This window comes from Podarcis vaucheri (genome assembly GCF_965113315.1).
Source record: "Podarcis vaucheri genome assembly, chromosome: 4".
Taxonomy (NCBI): Eukaryota; Metazoa; Chordata; class Lepidosauria; order Squamata; family Lacertidae; genus Podarcis; species Podarcis vaucheri.
The window spans coordinates 40,416,615-40,442,798 of record NC_138762.1 but is presented as its reverse complement, the minus strand read 5'-3'; the positions used below and the strand labels follow the sequence as shown (position 1 = coordinate 40,442,798).

Here is a 26,184-nt window from a genome sequence, read left to right as displayed (position 1 = left end):
TATGTTAAGCTTCTTTTTAAAGCTACACTCTCAGCAAGCAACATGTATAAGAGTGACAGAACAGGTACAATAACAAAAGAATAGATGCATCATATGATAAGTGATAAGCTGCTCTGGAGACACAACCTATGGTCAGAAACAGCTGAAGGCAGCTGTATAGAGAACAGCATTCAGGGCCCACCTGAATGACACAGAGATGATGCATAAGTCCCTAGAGTTCACCTCTAACCCAGACATATAGTTCTGTTATGTAGACTTGTTTTAAAAGTGTTTCTGATTTCATCTGAGTCTTTATTGATCATTATTTTATAATCATTTTCTGTACACCACTTACGATATTTACTTTTTCTATTTAGCAATTCATACATTTTCCTGAATGAATGAATGAATGAATGAATAAAGCAGTTCAACCACCTTCTTGGTGCAGGATCTGAAATGTGAGACACCTTGTCCCATATATTCTATTATGTTCCAGATTTGAACCTTGAATAAAAAGTAGGTGGCAGGGCTCAGCCCTGTTGCTCCATGGCACAGATCATTTTCATTCACTACAGGGTCTAGTTCACTACATTTATGTTACATTTTTGTTACATGTCAATTGGTAGTCTTTGGAGCACCAGTGGTCCATGAGCTTCGATCAGGTTGTCTGTGATGTGTCTATGGATTTGCGGTTGAAGATGAGAGATGGCACATCCATTACATTAAATATCCATATGGATTTTCAGTTGTAATTTGTAATGCTTCTTCTATTTCTTCTGTTGTGTTTTATAAGATTACAAGTGGAACTCAATGGAATTCAAATTGTAATATAATAAAAGTACAATACATGAGAAATGATAGAATGAATAAAAATACAACAAAAACGATGTGGCGTTGCAATGGCTACAAAAGGCAGAAAGATAATTAAATGGTCTTCCAAGACTCACAGCCATTTTCAAGTGGTCTGTTGCAGGGGGAATGTTTAGGAACAGCTGTGCTAGAGAATCAGTGGCATTTTCACAGGGATTTTGCAAATACGGTAATTAAACTACAGTACAATGGTAACTTGGGTTAAGAACTTAATTCGTTCTGGAGGTCCGTTCTTAACCTGAAACTGTTCTTAACCTGAGGTACCTACCACTTTAGCTAATGGGGCCTCCCACTGCTGCCGCACCACTACTGCGCGATTTCTGTTCTCACCCTGAAGCAAAGTTCTTAACCTGAGGTACTATTTCTGTGTTAGTGAAGTCTGAAACCTGAAGCATCTGTAACTAGAGGTACCACCTTATGTGCATTTATCTGTAAATAAAAACAGCATACAGTAAGGGTAAAACCAGGTCTGAGCTACCTTCCGCTGCACTACACTGCACTGCTCTCGACAAACAAAGACAGCAGTAGCTGCTGCAGGCACTTCAGCTGATGTTTCTGGGCTGAGCACCACCACCCATTCCTGCAACCACTCCCTGCATAAGCTAATGAGCAGCAGTGGAGAAGGACTAGCTGCACTTTAAAAACAGCTGCTGTTGCAGCAACCGCTATATTACCTTAAAATACCTCCAGGAGCAATGGACAGCTGCCGTATAGCAGCAAAACCACAAGTTTTCACTTGGAGTCCTGACCAAAAAATGTAAAAGGGGATGGTAGCATCAGACCTAGTGGGACCAACAGTTGCCCTACCACTCCAGGCACTGACATCCCAGAGCTTGAATTAAACTAGCTTGCCATGGTGCAGTACTCACCAGATAGCACCATCATGCAGAATACGAAGGTGAGCCGAAACGCAGAGTACATCTTGCCTCTGTAGTCTGCTGTCGACTGATCAGTTCTGCATTGTGTATTCAGAAATATAGTTACTTCTGCTTTGGATACTCCCAGGGGGAACTGGCTTTCATAACAGCTACACTTTGATGGTAATTGAACACACACACACACACATCGGCCCATTTTAACTATAAACAAATTAAATTATTCGGTCTTATCTTTTTCCATTTCAAAAGAAATTGATATTTTTATATCTCAGGACTTTGGATAGTGAGAAGAGAAACATTTCCATATTAAAGCTAAAGGAAGCTTTGCATTCCTGAATGTTATTGTCCCTGTTTTGAATGTGGGACACATTCTAGCCAGGCAAAAGCACTCAAAAAGGGCCTGGCCTAGAGAGAGAGTCTTAAGCACCAAAAAGAGAGGCCTGGAGTGCCATAATCGCCCTTTGGGTCTGAGATTCCTCACACTTGAGACAGTAAATAAAACCACAACTTTGACCCCTGACAACACTTATTTCTCTAAATCTTCTTTCCCCCCAAACTTTGTGCTCTCAGGCAAGGCCGCCACATGTGCCTATATGCACCTATTTCTTTCACATCTTCTCCAATAGTAGGTAGCAGGGCAGTGCTGCTTACCTGACTTCCCCACTGTCTATAACCAAGAAGGAGAGACGAAGGGGTGAAATGGCAAAGGAATCAAATTTCTAGTCTGCTTATCTTCCCAAAACAGCACAAGGCAGCAAACAACAAAGTAGTAGAAACAGGATAATTAAAATTAAATAAACCTATTTAAAACCTTCAAAAATAATAAAGGACATCTAAAAATCATTTTTTTAAAAATACCAACTAAAATCTTTTAAAGCTATCCTCAGGCAACGCATTGGCTCAAGACTTTAGCCCAAGGAGAGCCAAGGTGATGCTCTCTCAATGTTCTTGGACTCCAGCACCCATCAACCGCAGCTTGCATGGCCAATGGCCAGGGGTGATGGGAACTGTAGTTCAGCAGCATCTAGAGGGCACCGTGTTGGCTACCCCTGCTTGGCCCCTTTCACCATGAGTGCTCACATATTCAATTGTGGGGACAGATGCCCAGCCAATTAGCCCTGCACTTTCTTAGCCTTTATATGCCCAAGTTAGTGTGAGATTCTACCAGGGAAGGGCCATATCTCAGGTAGAGCACCGGCTTTGTATGCAGAAGGTCTCAGGCTCAACTCCAACATTTCCAGGTAGGGCTGGAAGAAAACCTTGCCTGAAGAGCAGCTTCCAGTGTAGACAGTACTGAGCTATATAGACTAATGTTCTGACTCTGTATAAGGGAGCTTCCTATGTTTCTACAACAGCATAAGCTCCTCGTAGGCCAGACACCAAAAGACTAGTAAGACCAAGTACTGTTTATTGCAATGAATTTAATCATGTTTTCCCCTGAGCTTCTATGGACTCCAATGCTCAGCTGGTTCTACAGACCCAAGATGTCTCATACATAGCAGACAAGGTCAATGGTAGGGTTGCCATATTTCAAGGGGTAAAAATCTGGACACAAAAAGTTGTTGAGCTTTTTTAGAGCCAAGCCAGAGCCAGAAACTGAACCAGAGCTGCCCTTGCACACACACCCAAAAATTTAGAACCCAAAATCCTGAACATTTGCTTTAAAATGTAAAATTCTCTCCAGGTGGGCATGTAGGACCCCAAAAAGAAGACATGTCCTGGAATTCCTAAACATATGGCAACCCTGTCAATAGTGTTACATCCATGACACAGTATTCTAAAAAAGAAACATTTTACTAATCACTTTGGCTGCATGATTCATCATACTTCAAAACCCCATGTTGTCAGTTTACGATATGTGCTATAAAAGGAAAACACCCAGAAACCACTAGATAGCAAAAAGTTTACCGTACACACAGTTCTTTATCCCCAAGAAACCAACTTCTTCTTATTTATTTCCTTAAAACACAGTTTTTGTAACATGATTGTTTAAACCTTCTTCCAGGATTTATTTCTATTTTTGTGCTTGGGGACACTGGATGAAAAATGAGGAGGTGGACATCAGGCTGCTTTGCAAACGAAAGAGGAACAACATTGTGTGGTACGTTTTATGAGCAAACTTCTTTTATACTATTTTATCACGTGGGCAAAATGTTTAGCTGGAGATAAGGTGAAAGTCAGATGATGATTCATGATGAACCCCCAAAAAGAATCCCAGCCATATCACCTGGGTCTTTCCTCTCTCGTTACTAGAAAGCCACAATTAGCCTGTTCTGACATATCACTTTGCAGAAGTGACATCATTTATCTCTTTGGCAGCTACACACCTACCTGTGATGTAAAAGGGGAATTTCTTTGCTGTGTCATTTTACTCTATTGATTTTGGTTATGGAAACCATGTGAAAGAACGTTTATACCTTCTGACGGAATTTACTCTTCTAACGTTATTGGCAGAGCAATTACTATAACACACTCAAAAAAGGAAGGAAGGGGAAGTTGAAAACTCTCACAGAAGAGATGGGGAATAAAGGAACCAAAGAACGGTACGTTTAGTGTTACTTCAAGTGGGAGGGGATTCAGGTTATCCCAGCTCCAGATTTAACCTTGGACTTTCCCACTTCAAGCAGATAATGGACCAAACTTCTTCAATGGTTTAATAAAAGCTGTACTTATAAAATGATGTCGGGAGACAAGGCTTCTTGTATACTTGGCATCCTATGTCTGCATGCTTTTAATCTATAATATATAGCTATAGATATGTAGATATAGTTTTAATTCTATTAATGTTTAATTGTTTTTTTTTAAATTATTCTTTTTCTGTGTTTTAACTGTTCTTATTTTATCTTTAAGCCACCTTGAATCCCTGCCAGGGAAAAAGGCTGGGTTTAATAATGCTTGAGGATCTCAAACTTAGATGTACAGAAGAGGGATCCTAAACCTAAAGGATTGTGATGTTCTACCATCTTAAGGCTGGACTTCCTTGGGATGAGGCTGAAGTGTTAGGGATAAGCCCTCCATCCACTAGACAATGCCGTCCAATTTGGCTTTCATGAACTCTATGCATTTTTCTATTAATTCGTTATTTCTATTAATTCATTATTATAAGGTAGCTTCCTATGTTAAGTTGTGGGCTCGCCTCACTATACTGAAACTTTCCCTTTTCCCTATTAGCAGGACCATTTCATAGTCAGATGGGGTGTGGGCATTATTTCATATAAAAATGGACACCAACGCAAAGAAAGACAATTCTAAAGTCTTGTGTTTGCTATTGTGCCACGAATCACTTCACACACCCATTCATGTAAGAGTTTCTGTATGTAGGATCAGTTTATCTCTCTTTGACATGCCTCTGCCTTAGTAAGACACCCAGATGAAACAAGGAGTTGGAGAAATGGGTGCTAAGGAAAATAGGAAGCTGCCTTGTACTGAGCCGGACCATCTAGCTCAGAATTACCTACAATGAATAGCAGCGGCCTTCCAAAAGTTTTAGGCAGAGTACTCTTCCAGCCCTTATTGGAGATGTTTGGGATTGAACCTGAAACCTTCTGCATGCAAAACAGATGCTCTACCACTCATCTATTGCCCTGATCTGGGAGAGGTCTTCCCATCTCTGGTAGGGAACAGATATTCAGAAGGGGAAAGCATTTACAGTATTTGTACACTGTGGCTGAACTCCATTCTCAAACAGCTTCTCTGGTTTTTATGTTGCAGCAGAAAGCCTTTGCCCTGCCTGAGGAGAAAGAAAGGCTTTCACATCAGAAGTGAGTGAGTAGTTACTTCTCTAAGCCTATTGCAGAGCCTGGCTAGGGGGGCTTCTAGAGCATCACCACTTTGGGGCGGCATTCAATCGCACACTGGCAAAGGCAGGTTATGCAATTAAATTTGGTCTGGAGGTCTTGCACAACAAACCCAGTTCCTCCAAAGATTGGCCTTTCCCCACATGATGGGAAATTGCACCAGGAAAGTGTGGATCACAACTTGCTTGACACAACACAAGGAAACAAAAATGAATTCTAGATAAACAGGCTTTGTAGAAGTGAAAATGACAGCACTGCAGCAGAGCTTCACGCTTTTCAGATCGACTGAGCAAAGGGCTTTGGGGTTTTTTCAGTATTAGAACTGAGGTGAGCTTTCACAAAAAAAGCCCACTCCTAGTTACCATAAGCTTTTCTTATTTCTGCTGCCTAAATTAGGTGGGGAAAGTTAATTTTGTTGTTGCCATTGAAAGTCAGGAAGCAGGATCCATGATATTTGTAGTTTCTCATGCCTACCTCAATGTTGTTGTCATTATTTTTACACTCAAATCTTATTTCTGCTTCTCCTTCCAGTACAAGCTGAGGACGTTTCATCAGTTCATGATGAGGTACTGAAAGATTTTTCCTATCCTCTTCAAGATTGTGTTTATTATTTATATTTATATCCTGTTTTCCCTCTGAGGAGCTCAAAGTGACAATAGTTACTGTATTTTTCACTCCATAAGACACACTTTTTTCCTCCTAAAAAGTAAGGAGAAATGTCTTTGCGTCTTATGGAGTGAATGTGTGGTCCCTGGAGCTGAATTGCCCAGGGGCAAAAACAGATAATATTTTTTCTTTTTTCTTTTTTGAAAGTGGGAAGTGTTGAAACAAAGTGGCTGATCGGCAAGTGATTGGGAGGGAGATAAGGGACGCTAGCAATAAAGGAGGCTGCCTGGCAGGGGGAAGGTAAAGACAGCGAACTTGCAAGGAGAGGAGACAGGAAGACAGGAAGCAATGAGGAGAGAAATTAGAAGAAAAGGAGGAGCAAAAAACTGCTCCAGCTAAGGCAAACAAGAGGGAAGGGAGTGTTGAAAGGAAGCAGCTGATCGGCAAGCAATTGGGAGGGAGAAAAGGGACACTAGGGATAAAAGAGGCTGCCTGGGAAGGGGAAGGTAAAAGCCCATGGATCCTCAGGATTTTTGCATAGGGTCACCCCAAATTCACCATCAGATCACATAGCATGTTCATGGCTACAGCTTGCACCAAATAACCACACACCCACTGTTTCGTGGGGTTGCAATGGCACAAAAACATGGTTACAAAACATGGATCCACATGGATCCTCAGGATTTTTGCGTCGGGCTACCCCAAACTCACTGTCAGATCACATGTCTGTGGCCACAGCATGAACTACAAAAATCATACATCCACTGTTTCATTCAGAATATTTTTCTTCTTGTTTTCCTCTAAAAACTAGGTGTGTCTTATGGTCAGGTGCATCTTATGGCGCGAAAAATACTGTATTTCCCTTCCCATTTTATGTTCCTAGTAAGCAAACACCTCTTCACAGGAAACCTGAGTATTGTAGCTTTGTAAAGGGAAGGGGGCCTCCCAGCAACTCTCAATTACCCCTTAATGAACTACAGGATGCCTTGGCGGAAAACATGATTGTTTAAAGTGGAGCAATACTGCTTTAAACATATAGCACAGGTCAGGCCGTATTGTACTTATTAATTGCTAAAAGCTGCCTCTTTTGGTGTTTACCCTAGAAGGCAAGATTAAAGGCATGAGTTAAATAAATAAATATCATATTTTTTAAAAGGTAACAAATTCTTTAGGATTACAAAATGTTGCTTCAATATCAGTCATATATGAGAACTGACAGATATTTGTAATACCTAAGGTCAAGCTGATAAATGAGAAAGAGGCCCTGCTAGAGCATAATTGTGTCACACTAACAAGGGATTATTTATTTACTTGCGTTCTGAACTCTCTTGTCCCATTTGGTTCCTATTCTGGTGTCATGCTCTAAGGCCAAGGAGTGTAAAGAGAAGTTTGGGTTTTGCATAAGGATGAGTCATAAATTCTGTGTGAACTTGATGGCCTCATACAAACTGGGAAAATTTACAATGTTCAGCAGAGGTAACCACTGAGAGATTTTGTTGTTGTTATAGGAATGGCTGAGTTATTCTGGGAGACTCATATCTCATTATGCTCAGGTGAATACCAAGCAGAAACCAACAAAATATATTTGTGACAGAGCCCTACTGAAATCCATGATACTGAAGTATGGAGTTAAATACTTACAGGGACTCCAGATATTACAGAACTCCAACTCCAAGGGAAGTAAACTCTTCAAGGGAGAGCCAAGCCAAATTATTTTGCATTAAAAACAAACAAACATGACTAAGCGTGGAAACTTGGAAAACTGAAGTTAAGATAGATAAAATGATAAACTGGGGGGGGGGGGGACGGACCAAAACTGACAGATTATCCAGTTCCTAGCTGCACTACCAATGATTGGTAACAGTATTAGGCAGAAGAATTTCATTTACGGTCTCCACACACAATTGAAAGCTGCATTTTTTTATGTTAAAGTTGATTTCTTTCTTCCCAGGAGAACACTGATGACAAAGTCTCTGCAGAGCCCTCTGAAATATGCTACGCTACCCTTGACCATATTATTAGAGGAAATGGCATTAAAGGACACAAAACAAGCACTACCACCATCTATGAAGATGTCATCATTATTCCGAAAAGAGTGAGCTCTTCCTGCTTCCAGTACAACAGTGACTATGATGATGTTGTGAAAGATTAGTTCTCCTCTTTGGGATAAGAAAACATTACATTTCGTAGCATAATGGCGAAAATTTCATTGCCATAAATACAGCTATAGTGCCTCAAGTTATTTTGGGGTGGTGGTGACACATGCATTGCATAAGCACCTGCGCTCAGAGATCTGCACTGGTTGCCAATTTTCTACTGGGCGAAGTTCAAGGTGTTGCTATTCGTATATAAAGCCCTTAACAACTTCAATTTACCTATGAGATTTCCTCCCCTCATATATGACCATTCAACTGCAGTGGAACTGACATGGCTGCGGGTGTCAAATGATACTTGTTCTGCAGTTGTAAGAACTCGATCTTTTCATATGGCAGCACCTCCATTTTGCAACTCCCTGTCTATTGATATCAGGAAGGACCCCTTCACTGTACTCCTTTTTCCACTTGCTAAGAGCATTTTTGTCCAGACCACCCTACCCAGATGTTTAGAAAGCTGGTGTGGATTTTAATCTAATTTTGGTCTATTGTTATTTTAACTTTTCCAGTATTTTAAATGATTGTTGTTAGTTTTATTGTGATAAATTTACTGTTTATTGTGTTAGTGGTAATTTTATTTTAGCAATTTATTTCTCACTAATTATTATTGCAGTTAGTGATAATTGAGGTTTTTTAAAAATAATAAAAATAAAGTGGTGTATAAATTTTACAAAATAGAAAACAATAAACATCCCTCTCACCCAAGCACTGCTGTTGTAGTCATTAGGACCTGAAGACTTTTTCTGCTCTTTTGATTGTAAATTGTTTTACCTGGTTTTCATGTTGCATTTTTATATTGTTACCTGGCAGTTGTAGTGAATGTAGGTCATTAACAGTAACAACAGCAGCAGCAGCAGCAGCAGCAGCAATAAAGCTCAAGGTGATGAGTGGAAAGGGAAGAAAGCTTTGGTCAGTGTGGCTGGTGTCCACTGCCATGGTCGTTCATTCAAAGGCTCATCCCAGATCCCAAATGGAATTGGGCTGATTTAGGTCAGTCTGGGATTTGGTTGGCTTCAGTGGAGGCAGCAGAGTTTTAATGCACGGGAGAGAAGGAGCCAAATTTTATTTTATTTGACATATTTATCTGCTGCTTAATTACCTAAGTATCTAGTAGTGTACACAAAAATTACCGTATTAAAATTTATACAATGGATAAAAGCAATCAAAAGTAATCATAAAAACAGAAAACTCCCTGAAAAATGCCTGCTGAAAAAGAAAGGTATTTGGCAGGCTCCTGAAGTTGAATGGTGAGAGCCCCTCTTTAATCTTAACTGACAGGAAGTTCCACAGAATCATGGAAACCTATCTAAGAGTTTGCTTGCCCATGTGGGTCTGTCTCTTGGGCTTCTCCTAATTGGGGTACTTCCTCATCTGAAATAAACTTTGAAGAAATTAAAAAAGGTGTTTTCTCTCTTTAAATGTCACAGTGTAATGACTGATGATTGTGATGGGCCTTTAGCTGTCACTGTAAACCACCCTGGAAATTATTCACATTGAACGATAAGCTACAAATCTATTGGATGAAGAAACTAACACCTACTGATTCCTCTCCTGGGGTCCCTTCATAAGAATTCCTTGTTGGTTTTCTTTAATACTGTGATTCGTTAATTATGAACGTATCCCTGTTAAGGTGGCTCTAGTCATTCTCAGAAGGGTAGTTTCAGAAAGGGATACTGGGGAAACTCCTGTTGCCCATGTTTCATCTTGTCCCTCATGATATTTAACACATACATGAAATTTCTGGGTGAGGTCATTGGAGGTTTGAAGTTCATTGGGTTGGCTCCAACACAGCCACCCCACTTGCGCAATGAAGGTTCATTCTGCTCTCTATCCCTACAGTTCCTTGTACACCCTCATAATCTGCCACAGAGGGAGCAGATTAGGGAGGGGCAGGAAAGGAGAGGAAGGGTAAGCCCTGTTCCATGAGTAGAATACCAAACACACTATGTTGGATAAAACCCAGGACCATCTCCTTCTCTTTCCATCTAAATGCAAGGGAGCTGTTCAAGTTCTGAATTAAGCTCCAGCTATGGAGTTATGTGGCACTGTGGGTTAAACCACAGAGCCTAGGTCAGAAGGTCAGCGGTTCGAATCCCCACGACAGGGTGAGCTCCCATTGCTCGGTCCCTGCTCCTGCCAACCTAGCAGTTTGAAAGTACATCAAAGTGCAAGTAGATAAATAGGTACCGCTCTGGTGGGAAGGTAAATGCCGTTTCCGTGCACTGCTCTGGTTCGCCAGAAGCGGCTTAGTCATGCTGGCCACATGACCCGGAAGCTGTATGCTGGCTCCCTTGGCCAATAAAGCGAGATGAGCGTCGCAACCCCAGAGTCGGTCACGACTGGACCTAATGGTCAGGGTCCCTTTACCTTTACTATGTATGACATTAAATATGGCTTTGCTCTGAAAATGTAGGGGTTTCTTTTTAAAAAATGAAAATAGCATAAATATTGCCATACAGCAGGTAGAAAAGAATTATTTAACTCCTTAGTTACCCGTTGCAGTTCTGAGGTAAAACCCTCCATTGAAGCAAGGATTTGTATTGGTAGGAAATTCCCCATTGGAGCTAATGGGGCTTTTCCTACCAAAGCATTACTGACACCAGAAGAGGGGTTTTCCTCAGGACTGCAGCAGGGGAGGAAAGAGTTAAATCCTTCCCCACATGAACGCTCTGATACCATTAATTATCAACACCACACCCGCTACTGATATAATTTGCATTTTGAAAAAGCCGGCACAGTAAATACAAACACACATTTAGTGTCATGTGAAGACCTCAGTGTCTGATCTTATGGATGTGAATGAACAAACTGAAGCTTTATACAGGAGAAGAGGTGCTTCTGGTCAGTAATAAGGCAGTTCAGAGAAGAGGGGCTCAGCCTATGTTGAATAGGGTTGCACTTCCTCTGAAGACTCAGGTTTGTAGTTTGGGCGCACTCCTGGATTCAGCCCTGAAACTGGCTACCCAGGTATCAGAAGTGGCCTGGAGTCAGTGGCAAAGCTGTATGCTCCAGCACCGGGGGCGGGGAGCAGGCGAGGGCATGGCTGGTGCATGCCACCCTGTGGGGAGGGGCGCATGGCATGGTGGTGTAGCACGTCGCCCGTGGGGGCATGGCGTGCGTCCTAGGGGCATGGTACGCCACCTGTGGGGGCGTGGTGCCCAGTGCAGTGGGGGGTGCACGGCGTGTGTCCGGGGGCGTGGCAGCTATGGTACCCCCCTCGCCAATCGTGCCAGGGGCGATGCACTCCCCCCCCCGCCCAGTGCCTGGAGTGATTCTATACACTGCTTCTGTTCCTCAAAATGTAAGATCTGGATTCAGTGAGACCTGCCTTAGTTACATCTCTGGGCTTGCCATTCAAGAGTGTTCAGGAACTCCAACTGTATCAGAATATTATACTCAGACTATTGACTCAGAATATTACACTCAGACTATAGGAAGCATATACAGTCATACCTCGGGTTGAAGTTGCTTCAGGTTGAGCGCTTTCGGGTTGTGCTCCGCGGCGACCCAGAAGTAACAGAACGCGTTACTTCCAGGTTTCGCCGCTCGCCCAGACGGTCAAAATGACGTCACTTGCATGCGGGGAAGCAGCGAATCGCGACCTGCATACGTGCAGATGCGCAGTTGCGGGTTGCGTTCACTTCAGGATGAGAACGGGGCTCCAGAATGGATCCCATTCGCATCCTGAGGTATCACTGTTCCTCTCATGTCATGTTGTAGCAGCTTCAGTGACCACCAACCTGTTTACAGGCACAATTCAAAGTGCTGATTATGATCTATCAAAATTAAGATATCTGAATAACTATTCCCTGATATGAGTTTCCCTGCATCTTAATATCTTAAAGATATTATACATTTCAACTTCTCAAGCATGTTTGGTGGGAATTTGAGTGGACCTTCTCAGCGTCAGCTCCCAGGGTTTGCAACATCTTCCCATTAGATGCAACGGAGGAGAATTCAGATTCCAGAAAACAAAACTCTCCTTGTAGGGCCAATATGGTTTGCTTTGTCCATTCACTACAGATTATCACTCCAGGGTTTTGAAACAAACATACTGTACTGATGGCACATTTCATCCACCATAAAAGGAAAATAAAGCAACGGACATAAAAAAAGAATTAGTTACCAGTAATTAAAAAATAGAACGTTGTTGCTTAACATTCAAGGCATTTCAGCACCATCATGTTATTATACAACTGCACTTTTGTTTCTATTTGTGTCCCTCTAGATGTCCCTTTCATTGCACATTCATGATGATTTATGCTTCTGATGCTGTTGGATCACACATGATCCTGCTTACCATACTATTTACACCTGCACATGTTTTGGGGTGGTAATACTGTTTCATTGTCAACCAAAGTTTATCTTGTAACTTTTCATACCACACAAATGTTTGGAGTTTTTTGTCCAGATTTTGTCACATTACAGACCCCTCCAGGCAGCAGTAATGTGGATGCAAGAATAACAGAACAACTAACAAATCAGAATATATCCACCACTAAAACACTCTTATAGTGTCATAACACACCCACAATAAAACATGAGTCTGGACATCTTAATACGCACAGTCCAGCAGTCTGCTGAGAAACTTGGAAAGACTGTCATAACTGAGAAACCAAAATGGCTTTCAGAATGATACCTTACTAACTTTGGGTTCATGATACTAAGGAGCAGCTCTAGCTTGAATGAAGCCTTATGCGTCTATGTTCTGGAACTCTCCTTTCATCAAGCTGCAAACAACCAGATTTGGTTGTGGTCAGATAACAGTCCAAAAAACTCATATGTTCTTCTAAACGGGCATCTATAACATTGCCAGTGGCCACCATCTTATCCACTTGACTGATGCAGTCATATTCTCCTGAAGTTCTTGATTTCAGTAAGAGGTCTGAAGACATGCTGGAAATGATCCATAGTTCTTTGAACAAGATGTCCTTGTTTCCATATATGACCCTTCCTCTGATGACATTTTGGAGCTCCACCAGTCTGCTTACTATTCACGCTTCCTCGTGCTATTCACCAGTCTGTATTTCTTTAGAAACAAGAATATTATTACTTTTAAAAGAAGAAAGAAAGCCATTGCTAAAACTAATAACTGATTGGCACATCTCCCCTAATTTATCTTCTCTAATTTACACTCATCCACAAATATACATATAACCAACTGTTATATATGTGCCAAACATACAAACACACACACACACACACACACACACACACACACCACACATAACCCAACACATACACACACAGCCTATTTCTAGATCATAAAGTTATTATCTATGCAATATTTGATCAGACATAAAGGCCACATCCACACTATACATTTAAAGCACTATTATACCACTTAAACAGCCATGCCTTCCCTCAAAAGAATCTTAGGGGCTGCACTTGTTTGAGCAGGTTAAGCAAGTGGTTTTTAACTCCACTATGTAGAACCAATGACAATACAGTCGTACCTTGGAAGTCAAATGGAATCCGTTCCGGAAATCCGTTCGACTTCCAAAATGTTCGAAAACCAAAGTGCAGCTTCTGATTGGCTGCAGGAAACTCCTGCAGCCAATCGTAAGCTGTGGAAGCCCCATTGGGCATTCAGCTTCCAAAAATAGTTTGCAAACCAGAACAGTCACTTCTGGGTTTGCGGTGTTCAGGAGCCAAAAGAGAACTAAGCTATTCGAAAACCAAGGTGTGACTGTACTGTTGTTTTATACTCTGGGAATTATACAACAGTAAGGGAATCAGAATATTCACAGAATCTGCATATAAGGTTGCATAGAGCAAAGTTGTTGCATTGGCACAAGAATGCATGCCTGCACAACAGGTCTTCCTTTCCCTGCATCCCCACCTTCAAATTTTCTCCAGAAGCTTGGAAGACACCCCAGAACAGATTAGGGTTGGAGGAGGCACATGAGGAAAGGGAGTCCCAGTGTGCAGGTGTAAGTTATTGTGCTAATCAGATAACTTCCCTGGGTATATGCTAAGGGAGTGAAATATTACAGAGAGGTTCATTCACTAAATAACCTTTCTAGAAAATTCACACTTTAAAAAATAAAGAGTACAGTTCTTCACTGCATGAGGTACTTACGCGTTACTGAAAGGGAACTTGGATCAAGCGTCATGTTTGTGCAATCAGGTACATTCAGCCCATCCATTTCTTCCTTGTCATAAATATTTTGCCTTAAAATATTCATCACAAAGCCTTCACTCATTCTAGACTTCATAAACTCTTCAGTCTCAGGTGGCACCATGAACCATAAAAGGTAGGATGCTGAACTGTTTTCTTTACTGTAAGAAGGAAAGAAACATTGTGGGAATGAAAAGCCATTGGGTTATACAGCTATTCTTTTCCCTACTTTCAATACGCTTCATGAAGTAATGTGATAAATGCACATTTGGGAGCAAAAAACAAAGAAAGACTGGGGTGCTCTCCTTTGCATCATAGGAATGTAAGCTGGCAGTATTATTATTATTATTATTATTATTATTATTATTATTAATTACCCTGCCCATCTGGCTGGGTTTCCCCAGCCACTCTGGGCAACTCCCAACAGAATATTAAAAACACGATAAAACATCAAACATTAAAAGCTTCGCTGAACAGGGTTGCCTCCAGGTGTCCCTCAAAAGTCAGATAGTTGTTTATTTCCTTGACATCTGATGGGAAGGCATCCCACAGGGTGGGTGCCACCACCGAGAAGGCCCTCTGCCTGGTTCCCTGTAAGCTCACTTCTCGCAGTGAAGGAACCGCCAGAAGGTCCTCAACACTGGACCTCAGTGTCCAGGCTGAATGATGGGAGTGGAGACGCTCCTTCAGGTATACTGGGCTGGGGCCGTTTCACGTTGGAGTGGCTTTAAAAAAAATAAATCTCACAACTTCTTAAAGCCCCAAAGCTATATTGTAGGGCTCTCGAACCCTTAATCATTGCAAAGAGGAATGAATGTAGCTTGCTGGGTGGACTGTTATTGCACCCGCCACCCTTAATACTTTAATAGCAATAGGTTATGGCTGCCATACATCTGGGTTTTCTCAAACACATCCAGGAATCACTGCGAAAAATGGCGTCCTGGCAGATTTTTGCTGAATTGGCAAGTTGGGCTAACAAAAAAATATGGGGCGGGGTGTTCCCCCCAAAAGCTCAACAACTTCAACAAAAAAGTAAAAAAAAGCCTCCGGATTTTCACTTTGGGAGAAAATGGTAACCCTACAACAGGTGGTGAGTGCTGAACAAAGTAGAGCCAAAACAGGGCCACCAAGAAACAATTAAAAAAAAATGGACTGAACATTTTAAGAAATCAAATATGGACTGTGTTAAAATTTTCTCAACACACTTTCCCCCCATTCAGTTTCAGGTGTTCTAAATCACATAATTGAATCCTTGGAGCTGACTCCCCTTTCCTACCTGAAGGAAACAACTTCAGCCATGACGAAATACCGTCCAAGTGCAGGTGAATGACTGTATACATCTGTAAGCTTGAGAGAGAAGACATTAATTACTGACACATGTTATTCACTTATCTATTTATTTATTGCGTTTATGTCTCTTTCAGGAGCTCCGTGTGGTGTACATGGTTCTCGTCCTCTTAGTTTATTCCCCACATCAACGTTATAAAGTAGGTTAGGTTTGGAGACAGTGACTGGCCCAAGGTCAACAACTGGGCTTCAAGTGTTTTCATTTTGTATTTTTATGTTGTGAACTGTCCTGTGATCTTTGGATGAAGGGTGGTATGCAAATTTAACAAACAAACAAACAAAGACTATGAACCCAGGTCTCTTCCAGGTCCTAGACCAACACACTAACCACTGCACCACACTGGTTGCTGATATTGTACATTGCATTGATATTGTTTAGCTATTCTCCATGACACTCTGTGACATTATGGGCTATAACATTTCAGAAATGTCATCTACAGAGTTACAAATTACTTTAGATAAATAGTAAGTCTCCTTCTGACATTTTGCTTGCCTAAATTACATCCTGCCTTCCTTACTTGAAGGCAAAATTACACCTTCCTATCACTTTTGTTTCCCAACTAGTTCCCAAGTAGCGATCCTTCCTGCTTTTCTAAGGGGGGAAATGTTGTCTTAACATTCTGACCAGGTTACCCAAGGGATGAACAATGAAAATACCACCATCAGTTGGACCAGGCTGTAGTTTAGAAGGCCCTGGTGCAATTGTCACTGCATCATATTATTCCCAGGGACATTCCTGGAAGGGGGGGGCGTGCAGCTGACCTGTTTGGGCAATGAGAGGAGTCATTTTCTTCCCCCAAGAATGATCCTGGGAAGGACAACACCAGAGGCACTGACTTGCACCCAAGATTGAGGGGTCCTAGTGGACGGCGTGCATGTGCACAAGAAGCGTCGTTGGGAGGAGGCTGAGTGTGACACAGCTTCAATGGCTGGTGGCTCCTTCTCTCGCACACTCAGGAGCCAGCCACTGAAGCTGTGCTGTGCTCAGCTCAGCACTGGCCCTCCTCCATCCCCTCAACACTGAGGGGCTCCTAGCAGATATTGGAGGGGGGGGCAAAAACACCTTGGCCCCATAGAGCTGGTGCTCCTGGACAACGCATCATGACATAAGAATGATCTCATTGGAATATTCTATTCAAAACGGAGACCTTGTTTGGCTCATTGTTGCCACCTCAAGCAACAGTAAGGATGGATGGCTCACCACAGAGCCATTCTGAACAGATTTCATTGCCCCCAGAACTGGCTCCATGTTTGCTTGTTGACGGGTGGACACATCTACCCACTTTTACAAAGAGGGAGGGAGGTGCTTGGGGACTGGTCCTAGGGCTGCCTCCTTATTTCTTCAACCTTTTAAATATTTTGGTTTGTTTAGAGCAGCTTTGTGGCTGCACAGTGTGTGTGTGTGTGTGTGTGTGTGTGTGTGTGTAAACAAATTTCCAAGAAATGGCTGCACATGATAATTTCCTACCTGGAGATTGTATGGGGTGGAGGAGATGACTGTCCCATCTTTCCCTCCTTATATTGACTGGAAGTAACTCACCAGGCTTTCAGACAGAGGGCCATTCTCTTCCCTATCTGGAGATGCCTGGGATTGAACCTGGGACTTTCCACATGCATGACAGATGCTCTGTTACTGACCTATGGCCCATCTCCTAAGGATGAGGGTCTTGTGCCTTATAAGAATGGGACAGAAAATATGTTCATGTGTGAGATCATGGGATCATTTGAGTTAGAAAGGACCTTGAAGGTCACCCAGTCCAATATACTGCTCAATGCAGGATGAAGTGGCAGAATGAATAAATACAGGAGACGTAAAGGGAGTTCTGTTTCACCGGCAGAAACTGTTCAGTTTGTGCAATGATGTCACTGGATACCACCATGGGACCTTAGCTGGAAAACTTACCCTCTTACTAAGATTTTCAAAAATCAACTTAAATGCTGATTCTGAGAGCTCCAGGTCAGGATTAGTACAGTGAATTTTTAATATCCCTGTGAAATTATGAAGACTGCCATGTTCTATTGATTCAGGGTCCCAGTAGTCATCTTCATCTATATAAACTGCTAGAATAATAATAAAAAGTATTTGTAGTAACTCTCACAAGCTAGCCAATATATTTTTCATCATATAATGATTCTAAATAATAATAACAACAATAACAACAATAGCAATAACAACACCTTCCTCTCAACGAGATGAAACACATGTCTATATTTCAATTTCATTAAACCAAGATCAGTGGTTTGGGCTGTGGGCTGTTGCAAAATCATAGGAGATTAGAGTTGGAGGACATCTAGACAAACTTCTTGCTCAGTGCAGGAACCTTGCAAATACAGCCCATTCTATGACAGCAGTGGGTGGGCAGAGAGTAGAATGATGGCTTTATGCCCAGCCATATACCTGCATTCAAGCACAGATGAGTCTATGTGCATACAAACTGCACATGGAAAATTCAATTCACATGATCAAGATTCTTGAAAAAGAGGCATGGAAAAAATGTGAAGCAAATAAATAAAACCAGTGACCTTGCCTTTGAAAAGTTTTCTAAGTATATGTACAGTCTGTACGCATTTAGGCTCTTTCATGCTATTCCCCCTTTTACATTTTTAATTGAATGTTCAGTGAATGTTCAATACACATGCCGATGACATGCTTACATTTACACCCAGGGCCAAATTCAAAGCAGAAGTAATGCTAGCATACCCAGACACTGGTGGTGCCTCTTTTTCACAGCATACAGACACAGCTATCTCTTGGGACCTAACTAGACACAGTGCATAGGATGAATAGTATCATGTGCTCTGTATAAATAAAGCAGCTATGGTGAAAGTTCAGATGGTTCAGAAATGGTGAAAGTGTCATCGGCATGTGTATTGAACATTCACTGAACATTCAATTAAAAATGTAAAAGGGAGATAGCATTAAAGAGCCTAAATGCATACAGACTGTACATATACTTAGAAAACTTTTCAAAGACAAGGTCACATGTTTCACTCTCAGTGTTGATCTATAACCCCCAAAGAAATAAAAGTGTGTTGAAAACTGAATAAGTCTGAAAGCCATTTTTAAATCAACTATAGCATGTTAAATTTTCAATGTTCTGTCAGTTTTGCATCATAGTTAAAACACAGGCATAGGCAAACTCGGCCCTCCAGATGTTTTGGGACTACAACTCCCATCATTCCTAGCTAACAGGACCAGTGGTCAGGAATGATGGGAGTTGTAGTCCCAAAACATCTGGAGGGCCGAGTTTGCCTATGCCTGTCAAAACAGCTTTGTGAGGAGGAATCCTAATTTTTCTTTCATAGATGGAGAAAGGTGAGAGACATTGCCCAAGATCACATAAGAAGTTCAAGGCAGAGGTGAGCCTTGATCCAAGTCTTCAGATAAATGTCTAACTGCAGGGGCAATGCTGGTTTTAAATTCTTTGCCATTTCTAATCCACAGGAGTACCCCCTCCTCACATAGAAACACTGTCGGTATACACACTCTACATTTAAAGCACCCCCCCCCAATAATCCTGAGTACTGTAGTTTGCGAAGGGTTATGGAAATTGTAGCTCTGTGGGGATAAACTATAAGTCTCAGGATTCTTCGGTATGCGTGTCCTTAAAAGGTATGGTGTGTATGCTGCCATAGAAGTCCCAATCTAGATGATTACATTAAGTCCTATTGCTTTTCAGTGGGAATTCAGATACAATCCTATAACCACTTACCCGGAAGTAAAGCCCATTGAACTCAGTAGGACTTACTTTGGTGTAGACATCATATAAGGACTGCCCTGTTAGTCACAAGTAACTTGAGACCATGGTGGGGAGTAGCTCTCCCTACATAACTTTGGTGTCATTTCATATTGGAAGAAGGGTACATACCTGAATAGAAAACTAAACTTAGAATAGTCACAAGAATCAACACCAGAAAAGCGGAAGTTAAAATCATCCACAGCTTGCATTTCCAAAAAACAGTTTCAAAACATGACTTGAAGTAGGCTGGCGTCTGTCACAATAAAAGAGTAAAAGGGGGGAAATACATTAATAAGTTATGTGAAAGATTGAAAGCAATCTCTAATTGAATTATTCCAACACACATGTATTAGATTTGACCTTGTAGATCAAGGTAACCAATGCCTCTAGATGTTGCTGAACTACAGCTTCCATGATCCCTGGCCATTGCTCATGCTGGATGGGACTGACAAGAGTTGGAGTCCAACAACATCTCAAGAGCATCATTCTTCCTACCCCCAAGTCTATAACAATATTGGAAACCCCAAAAGGAGATGTTGGAGCTCGGAACTCAACAAGTAGAAGCTGTCATACTAAGTTCCTAGCTTGAAGAGCTAACTGTTACACCTTTAGTAAACATCTGTGTTTGCTAAGCAGGATGTTTGCTATCACATGCATACTTGCTTAAACCAGCACCTTCTTTGTTGAGAATAAAGAGCGATAGGGTTACAACAGTTTCAGGTGTGAATAGCTGTAGGCTTTGAAATCCATGTTCTTGCGCCATAAATATGATAGTGAGCACATCACATTAAAAATAGAGTTGCAACATGTTGCATGACTACCTAGGAATAAATCACATGCAGATTTAAACATTTTATTTTAACAACTGAGACCTGCAACAAAATGTTGCAGTGTTGAGTGCCTGAGTGCACTATTCACACATTGTACTGTTGACCGTATTGTTTGCTTCCCCCAAAATACTCCATTCCATCCCTCTTCTCACCAGATTCCCGCCTTCCCAACATGTTAGGTCCCCCCCTCCCCACGATTTGTTTGTACTTCAGCAAGCCTTGGGATCACCTCAACCTGCTGATAGCAACATCTTGTTTGTGTATTATTGTTTGCTTTATAAGAAGCAATGCTTTGAGAACTGAGATTGTTGTTAGCATGTTGAATTTTAATATCTGAACATGTAAAAGTATAGGGTATATCTTTCATTTATGTGCAGATTCTCTCCCCCCCCCCTAAGAACTGTTAATGAATGGGGGAGAGTGATAACTCTTTTAAGGCAGCCACCTTAGAGACATTTACCTGTCCCATTGAACTTGATGGCTCTTGCTTCTGAGCAGACATACATAGGGCTTAATTGCAAACTAATCACAACCCACCTTGGTTTTACTAGTCGAAAACCATGTATACATAACATGCATAAATGTAAGACTTTTCACACACGAAGCTCACACACGAAAATGCTGGTGAATTTTCATGACAACTTTTTTTAAAGTTGCAGACTGATGTGGAAATGTGGCAAGATTAAGATTAGAAAAATGAGGAAGTGAGAGAAACTGAAACTGGCTGATTCATGCATCGCTGCGCCCCTGAAACTGATATGTTGGCATTCTTAGTGAGAAACAGGTGTTGTATCTGTTAATTGGGGGTGTTTCACACTGAATTACCCAATTTTTCCATGTGAAACACACACACACACACACACACACACACACACACCTTTAAAACTGTTAAAGTCAAATCTTGTCCCAAGAGAATTCTTTATTATTCTGAATCAATGCAGATTAATTGTAGTAACACACTTTTACCAAACAGAAAGTGAATAATTCAGTGGTTTACCTGATTATGGGCTTCAGGATTAAGAGGTTCATGCTCCCGTTCTTCATTGCTTAGTGCTGGTAAATCAATGGTCTCATGGCCATTCATTGCTTCTTATTCCCAGTGAAGAACTTTTCAACACAGGACATGTGAGCAGGAAAAACTAACTTCCTCTGCATTTTCAGCCCTGGGTATGTTTCTGATGATAACACGCCAGAGCCGAAAGGTTTCTATTGTTCCCATGTCCCATATCCTGTGCCCCTGAAACAGGACGATAGACTGGAATGCTTCAAAACAAAAACAAAAAATAGATTTTAAGTGAGCTCTTGGAAAAATCAATACGTAAAAGTTGAGAAGTCCCAGTTTTATCAGCGTTCGGGAAATGCAAAGTCTCGTTCGAGGGTTGTGCAAAGAAAGGCTGGATTTTCCAGTTTGGTAAGCCTGCCTTCTGCAGACACAAGCAGGTAATATAACCTGAGGCAGCCCAGCCCTTGCTGGAGTGACAAATAAAAGCTCATGCTTGTACAAGAATGAAACTAGATCCTTGACAGGGATGGCCTTCTTAGATATCAAAGAACGCTAGCACAAAAAACCGTGATTGTAGATGAGAGCTGGAAAAATTCAAATTATATACAAAGCTTCTTTTGTCTGACAGTGGCTAATTGCTAGACTAATAACTACATATATCTAGATAAGAATCTTGCCTAAAGGACCCCAGCAGAACCCTGGCATTTTCAAAGAACATTTGATCATTAATTCCTTGAAGGAATTTTGTAAATATAGACTTGGCCCTACTAAGCCAACTGGGAAAGAATGAAATATAATATTAAGGCTGAACTCCTATGCAGACTTATTTGAGCCGCATCAAACATGATGGCACTTACAGTACCTCTGAATAAACAAATGCAGAATTGTAACATTAGAGTACTGTTGCAAGGGTTAATAACAATATTCTGCACGTCTACTTAGAAGTAAGTTCCATTGACTTCAGTGGGATTTATTCCTGGGTAAGTGAGTTTATTATTGCAACTTTAGTGTCTGTTTCTTACTATTGAGATATCATACTTGGTTTCCATGGCTGTAAAGGTATGTCATCGGAGACTATAGTTATACATCTTCAACTTCACAGTGACTAGTTCAAGCTAAACTTAAAGCATGTCCACCCAGCAGTAAATTAATAATAATAATAATAATAATAATAATAATAATAATAATAATAATAATGTATTATTTGTACCCCACCCATCTGGCTGGGCTTCCTCAGCCACTCTGGGTGGCTTCCAACAAAGATTAAAAATACATTAAAATTTCACATATTAAAAACTTCCCTGAACAGAGCTGCCTTCAGATGTCTTCTAAATGTCAGGTAATTGTTTATCTCTTTGACATCTGATGGGAGGACGTTCCACAGGTGGGCGCCACTACTGAATATGTCCTCTGCCTGGTTCCCTGTAGCTTTGCTTCTCACAGTGAGGGAACCGCCAGAAGGCCCTCGGCGCTGGACCTCAGTGTCTGGGCAGAACGATAGGGGTGGAGACGCTCCTTCAGGTATACTGGGCTGAGAGTGTTTAGGGCTTTAAAGGTCAACACCAACACTTTGAATTGTGCTCGGAAATGCCATTGAGCTCAATATTAAATGTATGTTTGAACTTAAAGTGCCCTGACCTGCCGGTGAGGCTATCAGGGGAGAAGCCTATGTTTCAAGCAGTCTAGCCAAAATTCTGTCCAGCCCAATCCAGTTTTAAAGATATAAAGAAACAGAGGATGACTTGAAATTATGCAACGGTCAGTTTTGGACACCACCAAATCCACGTGGGTCACCTGTTCTTTGTCTTCCATACTATAGTGAGACACTTTTCTGTTTAAATTATAGGAATTATTTCTGAATTTGCATCATTTCAGACATATAAATTAACACACACTAATACAAACCTTTTCTCCTCTCTTCTAATAATGCATTTATTCCTCCTTTTCCTTTTGATAAATCTTACATGGCCAGTCTACCAGCCAGGGAACAAGGATATATGAAGAATTCTAAATACAAATGGGTGCTGTTGCACACATGACTCCACCCCACGGTTCCTACAACCAAAATACAGACATCTAGCCCTGTTACTGATACATGATTTCAGATCAGCAGACGAGGAAGAAGCATGGACAACTACCTTTGGTCTTTTTAGAGGTGGCACAATGGGTCAGTGTGTCTGGCTGTTAACCGGAAGTTTGGTGGTTCAAGCCCACTCAGGTACAGCTGAGGGAAGTATTACTGCATTGCAGAGGGTTGGACTAGATGTCCCTGAGGATCCCTTCCAACTCCACAGTTCTATGATTCCCTCACCCTCATTATTGCCATGGTTTGAAAGTCCTGCCCCATGCATGGTTGCATCAGGGTAAAGGTGGTTTGCAATAGGAAGTTATCCTTCTGGCCAAGAGAAATGCAATTTTTGTGGTCAGTCTACCTTTTTCTTTTTTGTCAAGAGTTGGGGTGCACTGTTGCACTGATTATATAACAATTATGTTATGTATAATTACAATAGTGAAATCACAAATATTTATGTGATTGCACTATACCCTTCCTGTTATCTTGATCGTTTCAGGTGGTCTTTTCCTGTGAGAATGAATACGATCACCGCTCACTTGGATCACTGGTGAATTTGCAACCATCTTTCTGAGAAACATTAGACATCCTATGGCAGGTGTAGCATTGACCTAAGTGCATTTGTGTTTGTGTTCACCATGCACATGGTGGACCATCCCAAAATGAACAGTGATGTTAACCAGTCCTTTCAAGTAATGGATATGAGTCACTTTTTGCTCAATTCATTTTATGTTGCAATCCAGATGAGCACATTTTATTTACACCACTTATGGTAAATAGTTTCCTGTTCCCACAGAAGCCCCAGTTTGAAAATGACAACACTACTCTTTAAAACTTCCATAAGCTCAACAGGAAACATGGAGTTTAAATTCTGTCAGAGCCACTTAAAATAAACCCAGTAAGAAATGTCATATACAACAGGTTTCTGTTTTGTTTTTGATTTTTACCAAAATTAGTTTTAATTTCCATTCCTCCAAAGGGCTTAAAGTTTTACAGCTTTAAAAGCCCTGTGGGGATCTTTGGGAACACATCTGTAGTTTCAAAACAACAACAGCCACTACCACCAAGTACCTGTGGAGCAAATGCAGACTTTGGAATTGGAAAGAGCTGGATAACATTTTATTCATTACATAATTTATTTCTTTTCGATTCCTGACTGATGCTATTCTCTGAGGTTCAGGCTCAGAAGGAATGAAACATGGTATTTATGGAAAACAAATAGAACTATGACATAGTTGCTGTTGATGTGGATGTTCATGCTGTTTCCTCCAGAAACCGTTACCAACTCTGGACATTTTCAGAATGGATTGAACTAACACACACACACAAATACAAAAAGGCATTGTATCGGGGAAATATGCTATGTAGAAATGTGTATATTAGCTAAAAATGCACACAGTTTAAGCTGTAGCCCTATACACACTTATCCAAGAGGATGGTCTATTGAACTCAATGGGATTTACTTCTGAGTAAATGTGAGTAGGATTACATTGTTGGTCCTTTTTTGCATAATACACTTAAGTCACTTTTCTGCATCCTTGGCTTTCATCTAAACAAGAAAAGTCTTGCATCTCTTCCCAGAAGATTCTTAGGCTTTGTCAGACAAATCTAGATTCTGATACAGTGGTATTTTCACATGGAAAGCACCTTCCATGACTCAGGTTAATTACCCAAGTACACAACACAGAATTTTATGTGGGTGGGTTGTATCCAACTAAGTTCTATTCAGAGTAGGTTCATTGAAATTCCCATTTCTTTCAGTGGGCCCACTCTGAGTATTGCTGACTTTGGCTACAACACTGTGTGAGTGTACATGTGAGTTTATAGTACTGAGCTGTGCAGATGTAATACTACCTAGGGCATCAAAGCTGTACTATATTGAATTAGACAAAATAGGTCAAGTTAAGGAAAAATGACAAAACACAAGGATATTTAAAAAAATAAAAAAGCATTTGTCATCACATTTATTTGAGTATACATGTAAAGGAAGAATCTAAATCTTAAATACCTTAAGTTTATGCAGTCCAGCAGCCTGAAATTCTGAATTCACTTTGAAGCTGCAATCTTTTAATGTGTGCCTGGAACCTATTATCTTTCCAACGGAATTTTCTTTTGTTTTCTTTTAGTCCCTTTCACTCTCCATTGGCTCTTTCTTAACCAGGCAGGAGAAAATGTGGGAATATTCTCTGTTATAGCTCAGGAGGTGAAACTGCAGATGAATCATTAACTGTGCTAATGTGTTGCTTCACTTTTCCACATAACCCGGATGTCCAGAGTTCATTCACGGTTCTTTAGCTTCAGTATAACTTAGTATATCGCTCATCTGTTATTTATCTGTTTATTGCTATGTTACGGCTCTACATTTTTCGTACTCACCACTTCCTGAGCAGGAGGAAGTCACAGTGGCAGGTGTTTACAAGGTTAATGTTGACAAGTCATGTAGTGCTCCCGTAATGCTTGATGTTGGTTATTTTATTTTATTTTAACAAAGCGTGTTCTCCTTCAGGGAGAGCACGTGTTGCGGTGGGGTCTACTGAGCCACCCCCTTTGTTGCTGGGTAAGTTCTCCAAAATGGCCAGGGGGCAGTGATTGGATTGCTGAGTTGCTGGGGCAAAAGTTATGTTGCAATTTTGGTGGGAGGGGTAAAAGGTTTTAATACTCTGCACACAGCCTTGTGCTTTCTCTTTTGCTGCGTGCAACGGATCACCCGCCCACCCGCCCTAGAGTAAGGGGTTGTTGCATTGACCTTGCTATGCCTGTCATGGGGTCGTCTGCCTTTGAGCAGGGGC

General features: G+C 41.2%; 2 protein-coding genes across 9 annotated transcripts in view; one reads left to right on the top strand and one right to left on the bottom strand.

Annotated features, from left to right (window-relative positions):
* The window catches only part of LOC309530718 (TPA-induced transmembrane protein), a 32,302-nt gene extending 6,674 nt beyond the window's left edge, over positions 1-25,628 (bottom strand). Inside the window, exons 1-6 of one of the 3 annotated variants that reach the window (XM_082219750.1) lie at positions 25,404-25,628; positions 21,319-21,584; positions 19,621-19,744; positions 17,655-17,812; positions 15,681-15,751; positions 14,366-14,565 (exon numbers count right to left, since the gene is read on the bottom strand). In XM_082219750.1, the coding sequence (XP_082075876.1) occupies positions 14,366-14,565; positions 15,681-15,751; positions 17,655-17,812; positions 19,621-19,744; positions 21,319-21,405 (640 nt within the window). In that variant the 5' untranslated portion in view covers positions 21,406-21,584; positions 25,404-25,628. Of the gene's footprint in view, positions 1-14,365; positions 14,566-15,680; positions 15,752-17,654; positions 17,813-19,620; positions 19,745-21,318; positions 22,437-25,403 lie in introns of those variants that run through there. The other 2 variants (XM_082219751.1, XM_082219749.1) reach the window with 2 other exon arrangements.
* LOC309530741 (uncharacterized protein) lies at positions 1,731-9,018 on the top strand. Of its 6 annotated transcripts, none has more exons than XM_082219806.1 (6): positions 1,731-3,828; positions 4,182-4,270; positions 5,442-5,488; positions 6,056-6,090; positions 7,639-7,683; positions 8,082-9,018. In XM_082219806.1, exons 2-6 carry the CDS (start codon positions 4,245-4,247, stop codon positions 8,280-8,282), a joined length of 354 nt encoding a protein of 117 aa, XP_082075932.1. In that variant the 5' UTR covers positions 1,731-3,828; positions 4,182-4,244; the 3' UTR covers positions 8,283-9,018. The 6 variants fall into 6 exon arrangements, with proteins under 6 accessions (XP_082075932.1, XP_082075931.1, XP_082075930.1 ...); XM_082219805.1 differs by having other exon boundaries at positions 5,439-5,488; XM_082219804.1 differs by lacking the exon at positions 4,182-4,270 and having other exon boundaries at positions 5,439-5,488.
* Positions 25,629-26,184: the final 556 nt, after the last annotated feature.

Bases quoted from the DNA above. Each gene is read 5' to 3' on its own strand.
- LOC309530741 (XM_082219804.1), top strand. From the start codon at position 3,767: ATGAAAAATGAGGAGGTGGACATCAGGCTGCTTTGCAAACGAAAGAGG. The intron at 3,829-5,438 runs GTACGTTTTATG...TTTATGTTGCAG, and splicing joins AAGAGGAACAACATTGTGTG to CAGAAAGCCTTTGCCCTGCC. The intron at 6,091-7,638 runs GTACTGAAAGAT...TTGTTGTTATAG, and splicing joins TTTCATCAGTTCATGATGAG to GAATGGCTGAGTTATTCTGG.